The sequence below is a fragment of the Nanorana parkeri genome, unplaced genomic scaffold (genome assembly GCF_000935625.1).
Source record: "Nanorana parkeri isolate BGI_ZX_2015 unplaced genomic scaffold, ASM93562v1 scaffold1030, whole genome shotgun sequence".
Classification (NCBI taxonomy): Eukaryota; Metazoa; Chordata; class Amphibia; order Anura; family Dicroglossidae; genus Nanorana; species Nanorana parkeri.
In genome coordinates, this window is record NW_017307298.1 from 60,051 (window position 1) to 72,228 (window position 12,178).

The 12,178-nt window shown below is 39.7% G+C and overlaps 1 protein-coding gene across 1 annotated transcript in view; it reads right to left on the minus strand.

Annotated features, from left to right (window-relative positions):
- Nucleotides 1–2,706: 2,706 nt before the first annotated feature.
- LOC108795964 (mucin-5B-like) overlaps nt 2,707–12,178 on the minus strand; it is a 102,136-nt gene continuing 92,664 nt past the window's right edge. Inside the window, exon 11 of the mRNA XM_018567327.1 lies at nt 2,707–2,953. Coding sequence (XP_018422829.1) covers nt 2,707–2,953 — 247 coding nt within the window. The remainder of the gene's footprint in view (nt 2,954–12,178) is intronic.

Sequence of the window (12,178 nt, forward strand, 5' to 3'; positions counted from 1 at the left end):
TATATCACATATGGTGGGAATGCCCCAAATTGAGACCTTTTTGGAACCGGCTTTATGCTCTAATATTTAGGGTTACTGGGGTGAGACTCCCACGAGATCCCCAATATGTGTTGCTGAATTGCCCAATTCCAGGACTGTCTAAAGCTTTGGATGAATTAATTACTTTCTTTTTGTTGGCAGCCAAAATAAGCATAGCTAGGGCTTGGAAAACGCCAACAATTCCATTCCACTTGGTTAAACAAAAAATGTTGTGGATTATGGTCCATGAGAAACTTCACAGCATCCTCCAAGATACTAAAAAAAGCTTTGAATTGACCTGGACCCCCTGGTTGTTATATACAGGGGTGCTGGAAACTGGGTAATTTTCATTGAACAATTTTTCTGGAATTTTTCTCTGGGGACTATGTTTAATGTTTAAGTAGATGTTGGGCTATTTGGTCGGGGATGGAGCTACTCGTTTCGGACTCTTAAGCTGTTCTGCGTCCTTTAGCATCTATTTCCTTTTTCCTTTTTTTGTCTGTCTGTCTTTTTTTTTTCATTATGCTCGCACACGTGAGTTGTTTAGTGCATTCATGTTGGACAGAAAGTCTTCTATTTATATAGATAAGGAGGAGATCACAACAAATGTTTGCTGCAGACATAGGCGGATCCCTATGCCAGATATTCCTCTCAGACTGTTTTGAGTTTTGTTTTTGCTGATGGGGGATGAATTGGCAAGAATAGGGTGATAGATATGATCTGTTTTACAGAACTATTATATATTGTGTGTATGGCTTCTAGTGATCTCCCCCCTACTACTCGACTATGTTAATGTGGAAGAATAAAAAAAAAAGAAAAAAAAGTCAACAAAGAAGCATATTATTACCATGTATGCAGCCTGACTGCATTACATTAATACATTAAGAGGGCTCATTTGGGCTTAAAAGTACAGTATATCTAAAGCCAAATCATTTTTTAAAAATAATTGATCCTTGAGCAGGTGTTTTAGAGCTGCAAAATGATCACGGCTTCTCCACAGAAAGCAAGGGTCTCATTCTGCAGCTTGCTGGCAGTGGACATGCTTTTCGACAAAGGCTTCATTTTAAAGAAAAAGGAAATGTTTCCTTTTTCTTTAGGAGTCTTTAGGACTTTGCACACCTTTCCTTTTGATGCACCTGGAATGTTCTGAGCACATTTAAACGGACAGTTTAAATGGGCTTACATTTTGGATTTTCTCACTTTCAGTCCCAGTATCAGGGGGTGCCTGGATATAGAAAGTAATGTACATAATGGGGACAAATAAAGCAATAAACTCCTGACAGGGGTTCAAACAGCACCTCACTCTTTCCGTAAGATTGTTTTCTTAGAGTCCATTGAGGGTCACAAGAAGTTATAAGTCTATGGGTTATACTGCCACTAATAGGAGAATTGAATGCTGGCAAACAAAAAAATGGTAGAAAAAGCAGCCATGGTGCCCCTCCTCAGCCCCCCCAGTATGACAAAAAGGAAATTGGTCTTCCTGAAAGAGACAGTGGCTGAAAGATAGACTCACAACTCAAACCACATCCAAACAATGGAGGGAAATGTCCTATTAGTGAACATGAGCTGGAGAGAGTAACGAAAGAACTATGGTGAAAAGCAAAGGACTGCTTTGAATAGAAAAAAGTCCTGGACTTCAACACCATCTTATCCTGGTGCAGGACCAAAAAGGTTTCCATGCAGAATAAAGCCACCAGGTCAGACACTCACCTATTTCAGGTGAGGGTCACAAGATATACAACATTGTGGGTGAGAGCAGAGAGACAAATGTCTCTAATATGTTTAAATTGGGGCTTCTGGAGCACTAAAAGAACCAGATTCAAATCAAACCAGAGTTAAAGGGGATTGGACTGGCACAATGCCAACAGTTTTCTAAACACAAAGAGAAGGCAGATAGATGTCAAGGGGTGAAAGCTCTTAAACTCACACCAAGCAAAGTAAAGCCTTTCATGTCTGATGGTAGACTTTGAAAGAAATGGACTTCCTAGCCTCAAACACAATAGATATTACAGACTCATGAATGCCCCTGTCCTTTAGAACCTCAGCTTCAACAGTTATTAAAGCCAGCAAATGAGAAGCAGGGTTGGGATCAATCCTAAGACAGCAGATTTGAACGGTCTGGCAGAGTCCCCAGCGCATCTGCAAGAAGTCTTTCTAGGTCAGCATACCACATTCGAATGGGCAAATTCAAAGCAATGAGAGATCACAGGGTTGTCCCCCTTCTTAAACCAGAGACATTTCAGGTGAGAAAAGGCATAGATGAGGGTGTACTGATCCGAAGGGGCCACTAGAGCATCCACTGCTTCTGCCAGCAGATCCCAAGACCTGAATGCACACCTGTCCAGTTTGTTGCTGAAGCTTGAGGTCAGGAAGTTCATACCCAGTTTTCCCCACCTGTGACACAGGTTCTTGAACACCTCCAGGTACAAAGAATGCTCTCCTGGGTCAAGGCGAACTGGGAAATTGGGCACATGCATGTAGGGATCTTTTATGTTCACTGAAGCCAGATGTTCCCTGGTTATAGGAAGCAATTACAGTTCTGGCAGATTGCGTCTATAATTTTTGGGCCCCAAGGTAAACATTCAAGGCCTTGAGGTCCAAGATGGGGCAAATGCTCCTTTTGAGTTTTGGTACAGAGAACAGGTTGGAGTAAAACCCCTGAAACCTTTTTTGCAACAGGGACTTAGGCTATGAACCCTTGGTCCTTAATTCTAGAGAGTGAACAAAGATTGCAAATTGCTGAGGGGTAACAGGGAGATTTGATGTAAGAGATGGGAGCAGGGAATTAAACTTGAGTTTGAAGCCCTGAGACACCACTTCCTGCATCCATACATTGGGGTTACAAGACATTAAGGTGGACTCAGAGGTCTGGAAAGTAGAGTGCACCTTCATGTAAAGGGGGGTTGTTGATGGATTCAAGTTCCAGGCCTTGCGGCTAGATGGGGAAGAAGAAAATCAAAGTTTCTATGAAAAAAATATTAGGCTAGTATTTAAAACCCCAGAGCTGGTAGTGGGAGGGGTTATACCCTGGTCAGTTGTACCTTTTTTTTGTTTTCCAGTGTTCAATTCTCTGTAGATGACAGTATGGGGGTGATTTACTAACCTAAACACACACACGCACTAGGTGTGTGTGATTTTTACACAGCAAAACATGTTTATCAACCAAAAAGTCTCTAAAAGCATATTTCCACTAATGCCATATATGGAAAAATCATGCACATGATGCATATATAATGCTGCTTCACAGTTTAGACAAAAATGGTTAGCTCATGCATTTACATTCCTGCATTCATCAACGCAAGCAACACAATGTAGAGCTAATTTACACAACATCACCTTGCAATTCGGGGCAGGGCTTTGCACAACACACCTGCTGGGTGTGTACACACTACAAAGGTGTTTAGATTCCACCCATAGATCATGCTGGGAGGGAACACACTACAGAGGTGTATACATGTTCGTGGTGTGTTTATAAGGTTAGTAAATCAACCCCTATAACTCAAAGGTTAAGACTTACTTTGTCCCTCAAAAATAAAAAATAAAGTTTAAAAAAGTTTTATAATTAAAAAAAGAAAATAAATTAGGTTTAAGAAAAAAATTATAGTAAAATATAGTGCCCAGGAGGCTATTAAAGATAGGAGACAAACCTACCACATTCTAAAATTGTTCCAAACTAAAATTGCATTTACTCCTTGTATTTTGTGACCTATATCTCCCAAGATGGAAATTATGGTTAATCAAAAATATAACAAAAATGGCAAAATTGCTCCAGTCCCTAGGAACAAAGTTTTTTTCTGAAACTGTATCACTAATGGGTTAATAATGACATCCTGTAATTTCCAGTACAAGATCATTTAGACTAGGAGAGTGGGGTGCACTAGAAGCCAATAATATTCAACAGCATTGTACGTGTGCAGATAAAGTTCAGGCCAAGAACCAGGGGTAATATTTATTACAAATGTGCATTTAAGTGTGTGGAAGAAGTTTAGCTTTAATCCTGTTCTACTATGTTTGCAGAATTTTATAAATCAATGGAAAATAAGGAAGGCTTACTGCAATTAAGTATGATACAGCATTCTCCCTTTGAAATTTCTGGGACGGCTTCATATCCCAGTTTGCATGATTTTGTTGGATACGTGCACCCTGAAGGGTCACATCCTAAAGGGGAAAAAGAAACAATAGTTTATTTCCTGATCATACTGTTTTAATCAATTATTAAACAATTACCGTATTTTTCGCTCCATAAGACGCACTTTTTTCCCCCCAAAAGAAGGGGGAAAAAGTGCCTGCGTCTTATGGAGCGAATCCCGACGCCCGAGACATGCAGTTTCGGGCGTCGGGCGAGTAGAAGGAGCCACTGCTTGTTTAATACGAGTGATCTAACGAGATCACTCGTATTAAAGCCGAGCAGCGGCGGCGGCAAACGAGTTCAGCAGCAGGAGCCACTGCTCGTTTAATACGAGTGATCTAATGAGATCACTCGTATCAAAACCGAGCAGCGGCGACGATTGAGATAACCATAGAGCAGACGAAGAATAGACGTTCTTCGCCTGCTCTGTGTCATCACTGAGACCGTGGCACTGTAATCACAGCGCCACCTGTCTCAGCGGTCACTAACTGCAGCTTCTGTCACAGCTTCTGTCATAGAAGCTGTCACAGAAGCTACAGTCTCGAGTGCTCCATAAGGCGCGCCGGACCTCCCTGCGTCCTATGGTCCGGTGCGTCTTATGGACCGCAAAATACAGTACATTGCCTAATTACAGTTTGAGCAAAAAGGATTTTAATTGAATCCCCCAGCGACCTTTAAATTAAAAAGCAGCTCTGGTTGCTATACTGACTGGCACCATGCCTTGCAGACTAACCATTTTTCTGGCCACCAATCCTCTTTAAAGTTAAACTACCCCCAGCACCATTCAATCAACTTCCTTAGAGACCTGGAATCTTGGCGTGTGTCATTCTAAGTTGTCTTGATAATGTTGTCATGCCAACATTGTAGACTGGACAGAATGGTAAGCATAAAACATACACATTCTTTTATTGTATTTATTTTCTTGACATTTTTTTTTTTTCTGGAGTGCTTCTGCATCATTGACCAAATTTCACACTCCACTTATTTTGTATTTATTTATTAAGTTGTTGCCTAGAAGTTAAAAACAGGAAAAACAAACTTTCTTTGAAATACTCATCTTCTCTCTGGTGCTTGCCCCCACAGCCTCACTACTTCAGATCCTAACCACTATACCTCTTCCAGATTGAATGATACTCATCCAACCTACTTCCTGGGAGCCCAGGCTGTCAATGAAACACACCCTGGGAGTGCATAATCATGTGGGCCTGGGCTCAAAGTACTGATGCACAGAATGGTGCCCAGAGCATTATATAAAAACTGTTCTGTACATCCTTAAGGACCGTCCACTACTTTCTTCAAAGAAGAAGAGGAAGGACCCATGACATGGACAGCATGGGGGTAGGGGGCAATTTTTTTACATTTAAAATGAAAATAAACTACAGATTTCCAGTTCATTTCCAAACAGAAAATAAAAAAAATAGGATTATATAGTTCTTCACCTAATTTAATGTAAAATATGTTTAAAAAGTTGGTACTACTAACTCCTTCAAAAGTTACATGATCTTAAAACAAATACACATGTTTGTAGAAGGCCTCAGAGGTGGTTAGAGAGCATACATAAGCACATAGAATCACAAAGAATCAGGAGCTATAATAGCATGTGTGGGATACAGTTCCAAAGAAATGATAATCAAGATTGGATATTAAAATAACCCAAGGACATATTTAAATACACATTCTAAATATACTTGATACTGTGTAGTTATACTGTACATACAAATTACAGAAGTTAAGAATCACAACCCTTCAATCATACATACGGCATTCAATTTTTGGACAGCAGTGATCCCCTGTAGTCAGTATAGGGTAAGGTTTCCAGGGTTTTTCACATATACTGAAGTTTAGAGGAGGGCATTTCATAGGAGAGCAATAAACCTTGACCAAAGTTTTGTCACAATGACATATCTGGCAGTTGTCAATCCAGGTCTCTCCGGGCTGAAAAATGAAGTAAAAAACTGTTGTGATTTTCACAAATTATAATATTATATTGTTCATGTACAAAAACACAGAGACAATTTAGAAAAAGTATCTGTCTTTTTAAAAATATACATGAAAGCACAATGCATTAATACTTACCTTTTTTTCCATCCCATTAGGCCCCGTGCAACCTGCAATTAAACATATTTTATGTAAGCATTTTGTGTGATTTTGAACATACCCATTCCACTGATTTTTGTTTTTTACATAAGCAAGTTGTTTTCCAAATTTAAATTACAACATAGAAAATAAGTGTTCATACAACTGAACTGGAGGAGAGATGCAATACCCTCACAGAGTCTGCAGGAAGATTACCAAGTACAATATGAGACATACATCTGTGTACAAATGTATTACCTCTGATGCAAATCTTGCACATGCCTTGCAAGTCTGTTACTTATTGCATTAGATGTTTTGAAATACTAATTGAAAATGCCAAGCAACATATACATATCAAAATCCTAAATGCATAACTTGAGAAAAGACTGTCAACCCCTCAGCCCTTTGGTACATCTAGTGACAACAGACCTGGGCTTCAATATTAGTTCCAAGATGAAAGCATTACAGTAATACCATAGCAGAATTTGCCGCTGGCACATCCTCCTACCATTGGTATATTTGCTATGGTAGTTAGGGAACTTAAAGAAAACCCAAGAAGATGGGCTGTTTAACAGTTTTGACCTCTGAGACCCCAGTTCTCAGAAAAGCCAATCAGGTAAAGAGGACATTGAAGAAACAAACAAAGATGTAATAGATTGCGACTTACCAGTCCTCTGACATTGAGGCTAAATTATTTCCAAAGCAGCTACACTCCACGGGTTATTTTGCATAAAAACTGTTTTTATTTAAATCAATTATCAAATATACACCCTCCTAGCAATCCCCATGTGCAAAATCTAACGCATTTCACCACGCAGGTCTTAATCACAGAGATAACAATTACTATTATGATTAAGCCTGAGGGGTGAACTGTGTTAGAGTTTTGCACATGAGGATTGCTAGGATGGTGTATAGTTGCTGATTGATTTCAATAAAGAATATATTTATGCAAGACGACCCTTGGAGTGCGGCTGCTTTGGAATAGAAGCTATTGGAGGTGAGAATTAATCCTTTAGTCTGCACATGAGACATACATGTTGTGTTAGTTCAGTCGTGCAAATTGGACCGGTGGGGATTTCTTGGAGCTTCATTGTGGCTAAATTAGTTTTGCTTTTTTCCCCTTTATTTAAATTTGGTGATCCCATCAGTAACGCAGTTCATATCCTAGGTTTGTAATGCTCGCCAGCATGCTAAATCTACAGAACACCTCCCCCTCTCTTCTTCACAAATAGATATAACTAAACACTTTAAATTGTATATTTAACAGACCAAAATGGAGCACACAAGAGAAATGAATTCTTAGGGTTTATATACACTTTAATACAACTCGTTGTTTGAATGAAAAACACCATCACTGGGATGGCAAAACTTTTGTCTATGCTGTAACAATAATCACTCACTAGGACATTTATAGTTAAAGCAGCAGCCATCTTGATTGTAGACCTTCATGGGTGGGATCTCATAATCACATGTAATGGCTTCCACGTGGGGACATTGTAATGTAGACAGGTATAAGGTTCCATTTTCGTAGCACGTGGCATTAAAACAGTTGTTCCTATAAACTGCCTTGAGGGCAAACCGGCTCCCGCTCTAGGAAAAAACGTTTACAGTTATTGGAGTATCATAATTCTTGCTTATAAAACATCCATTAGCTTGAGGCATGGGGGTTGATTTACTAACCTTATAAACACACCACTAACATGTATACACCTCTGTAGTGTGTTCCCTCCCAGCATGATCTATGGGTGGAATCTAAACACCTTTGTAGTGTGTACACACCCAGCAGGTGTGTTGTGCAAAGCCTTGCATGCATTACAAGGTGATGTTGTGTAAATTAGCTCTATGTTGTGTTGCTTGCGTTGATGAATGCAGGAATGTAAATGCATGAGCTAACCATTTTTGTCTAAACTGTGAAGCAGCATTATATATGCATCATGTGCATGATTTTTCCATATATGGCATTAGTGGAAATATGCTTTTAGAGACTTTTTGGTTGATAAATACGTTTTGCTGTGTAAAAATCACACGCACCTAGTGCGTGCGTGTGTTTAGGTTAGTAAATCACCCCCTTAGAGTCAAGAGTCTAAATAAATGCACAGGACTCCAAGTATCATGGAATTATAACTGATTTTGGAATTAGTCCATACTGTCACTGAATTTTACAAATTGCATGATAAAAAAATAGTTGATATCTTCATTTCATACAGCAAAGTCACACGGGGTGAGGTTTTTTATTATTGTTTAAACATGAAATGTTTAATTTCAATTGAAATTAAACATTTAACTTTTTAAAATGACAAAATTCTTTTGATGTTCCTGATATGAAGATTTATCAGTGTGTTCCATACTTAAGGCCACACTCCAGGAAAAATTCTAATTAACATACCACTGGGTGTTATGTGCAGAGTGCTGCTAACAAGTATACCTTGCAGCCTGTCATTTCCTGCACATTAGGCTTCAGGACACTGAAGAGGGGAAGAGATGCAATTCGAACAGTACATTGCTACAGTTGCATCACCCATCCCTCCTCACTATTGCCCATTCACAAAAAATCTTGTATTTTTTCAGAGGATACAAGGCATTCTGTGATTGGAGGAGGAGAGATGACATTGCATCCCCATCCCCTCCTCTCCTGCAGTCACAGAATGCCTTCTAGGGCACACATGTATGTAAACAATAATTACACCACAATTCTAGGGCCATCGTTTACTGTTAACCTAAATTTAAAACAATTGCACAAATCATGTGCAACATAAAAAATTGCTGCTGGCACATTTTATTCTACAGAACCTCTGCTTTCAGAAAATGTATAACTGTTTGGGGGGCTTTAAATACATTTCAAGCAAAAAATTCAGATTGTCAGATGCAAAGTGGTTAAGGGAAAGCATGGACCAACTGTACCTCAGCAAGCCTGATTTCCATAGCTGTGCAAAAGGTGACGCTTGTTACCATACAGAGTTTATGTCACAAAGTATAGGTAATATGTATATAGTTTTATTTCCTGAGTTTTAAATATTTCGCCTGAGCTTGCAGGGAAATAAAGTCTTTGTTGTGTTTATCACTGTGGAGGGGAGTGGCAGGCCCAATGAATTGCAAATAGGGCTGATAATCAGGTTTTTCCTGAGCTAAGACCCTTTGATCTAATAACAAGTAGACTGGCCAATCGTAGAGAGGGGTGTGGAGTTGTAAAGAGGGTCTTGGAAACCCTCCAATCTCCATTAGGCCTTGGGAGGCAACCAATGGGAGATGTGCCATGCATCCCTATGGACACCAGGGGTATATTAATGAGTGGAAAAAGCAGCTCGGCCTCTTTTTACCAGGATGGGGACCTCATGTGACGATTAATGGGTAACTATACATATAATCTTTCCCCCACTTAACTGTATGCCTGTTTGTCTGTTAGATACCAATGTCTGGGTATTTGGCATGTTTAAATCTGTTCTTTGTATGTTGTAGTTAAATAGATTGTTGGTTCATTGTATTTAAGTCTTGATACTATATACCAATAAATTCTGTTATTGTGTTGAGCTCAAAAATCTCATGAATGAATCCTTAGAATATTATACCTGTAAGTGTGAATGCTTATATAGCGGTTCATAACTTAAAATAGTAATTCAGGTAACACGCTCCAAAATCCACTGAAATGTGTTAACTGTATTCACCTCATTTTGGCAGTAGTAGTAGAGTATTGTACTATGTTAGCCATTGATGAATGCAAAAAGTTTATAATTTAAAAGATACCCTTATTGGACAACTGGGCTGTTTATTGAGTGTCCAACAAGACTGGGTGGCTGCTAATACGCAAAGAGAGGTGGTTCTGGCAATATCTCTTGAAGTCTTTTGTGTGTGTGTGCAGAGGAGGCTGCAGTTCTTTTTTTAATTTGTATTAGACCTTCCAGGTGTGGATTATAGGTGACCATCAGTTATCCTTTTCATCTGTTTAAAAAAGACTTGTATTGATAATGTTAAGTACGTCAACAAGACAATAGTTGTAATTTGATATTTCATAGTTATACTTCATTGCTATTTTTTGGACTCTGTGTATAAATATGTGGATTTCAGGATCATTTTCAGAATTGTATAAAGCCTGAAGGCCATCCTGAAGGCTTGCGTCTCTAATAATTTAAGTTAGCCAATAAAGGGTATCACTTACTCCAAACGTTCTGCATTAATTGCTGGTCAACGTGCTACAATACTCTACTACTGCTATAATGGAAAATACCACAATGTTCCACAATTTCCTTGAACTAAAAATGCTACACACAACAGCAGAACATCTGTGCACCAGGAGCTCTGAAATACTGTGAAATAAAAATACATAAAAATGTGTTGCAAACTAAAGAGAACTTTAAACGTGGAAATGCAGAACACGAACAGGTTGCTGTAGAATAACACTACTGATTTAAAAAAGGCTACAGAGAATTCTGATTAACCACAAACAGAAAAAGCTTTAACGGCTCATATGTAAAGCTGGATGGTTTCAATTTCCAAAAGAACCCTCATTTGAGGTAGACCATGTCAGGTCCAGTAATACTTTTTTTTTCTATAGCTTATTTTTTTTACAAAAGCCATTACTGCTCAAGTATGTCAAGAAAATTAGCCCACTCAAAACTCTGATTGCCATGTCTTTCTCCCGACCCAATCAATGTCGGCAGTTGCAGCGCCCTTTTGTGATGAATACTGTAGCTGCTGGGCAGGGAATATGCCTCCCCTCAACTGATTGGGTCAGGAGGATAGGATGGCAGTTACATTTTTGCTTGGGCTTGGGTGAACTCAGGTGGACTGGGTTTGCCCCACCCCAGCTTCATCTACAGTTACAGTATATTTAATTGCTCCTCTTGTAACTGTGTATAAATATGTGGGTTTCAGAACCATTTCATCTTTAACAACTTAAAATGTACCAAAACTCAAAAATGTAATATATGGCAGCGTATCAACCATTAGCTACATTAGTTTACTTATTTTAGTGTTTTTTTTCTATTTTCTCCTGGTGATCCAGCCAGTAACACACTTGCGGTCCTTGGGTGATTCTACTTCATGGAGCACCAACAGAGTCACCATGGGACAGCAACGTTGTCAGCCTGCAAATAGTCAGGTATAGGCTATATGGTTCTGTGTGCTATGGGAGGATTGTGGACACCATAGAGGGGGGACATGAACCCTATGTGCTGGGGACACAATGGAGGAGACATGTACCCTGTGTGCTATGGGAGGACTGGGGACACCATAAAGGGGACATGGATCTTGTGTGCTAAGGAAGGGTTGGGGACACCATGGAGGGGGCATGGATCTTGTGTGCTATGGAAGGGCTGCGGGCAGCATGGAGGGGGCATGGGCCCTTTGTGCTATGGAAGGGCTGGGGACACTAGAGGGGACATAGATTATGTGTGCTAGCCAGTGTGTTGGGGGAGAATGGGGCTAGCTGGTCTGTGGGGGGGTCGGGGGATGGAACTAGTTAGTCTGCAGAGAGTAAATGGGACTATGCAGTCCACTGGGGCAGGATGGGACTAGCCTGTCCACTGGGGTGACTGCTGGGGAATTAGAAACATTTTTGGAGTGGTGCAAGTAGCTGGTCTTGCCTAGTGCGCAAAAGAGTCTAGCACCGGCCCTGACAGCACCCTACATCTAACTCCACCTTCAACTCCCTTCATATTACATTTAAACCAGAAAACAAGGTGCCTTCAATAGTGGATCTACAATAGCCTTTACTAAAATAAACACATGACACATGGGTGTCATAACTCAGCTGTACCTAAGGAGGCAGAATGTGTTAATATGGCCCATAAAATGAATATTTAAGGTGCATACTATTGCTGTATATTTCAGTAATTTGGCATTTTAATGAACTATGCAATACATTAATCAAACAGCATACCTGTATCCAGGTTTCATTTAAATGAGCAGTACTCAGAATTGTCTCAGGTAATGCTGCAGTTTGCCCTTTAATAAAATATA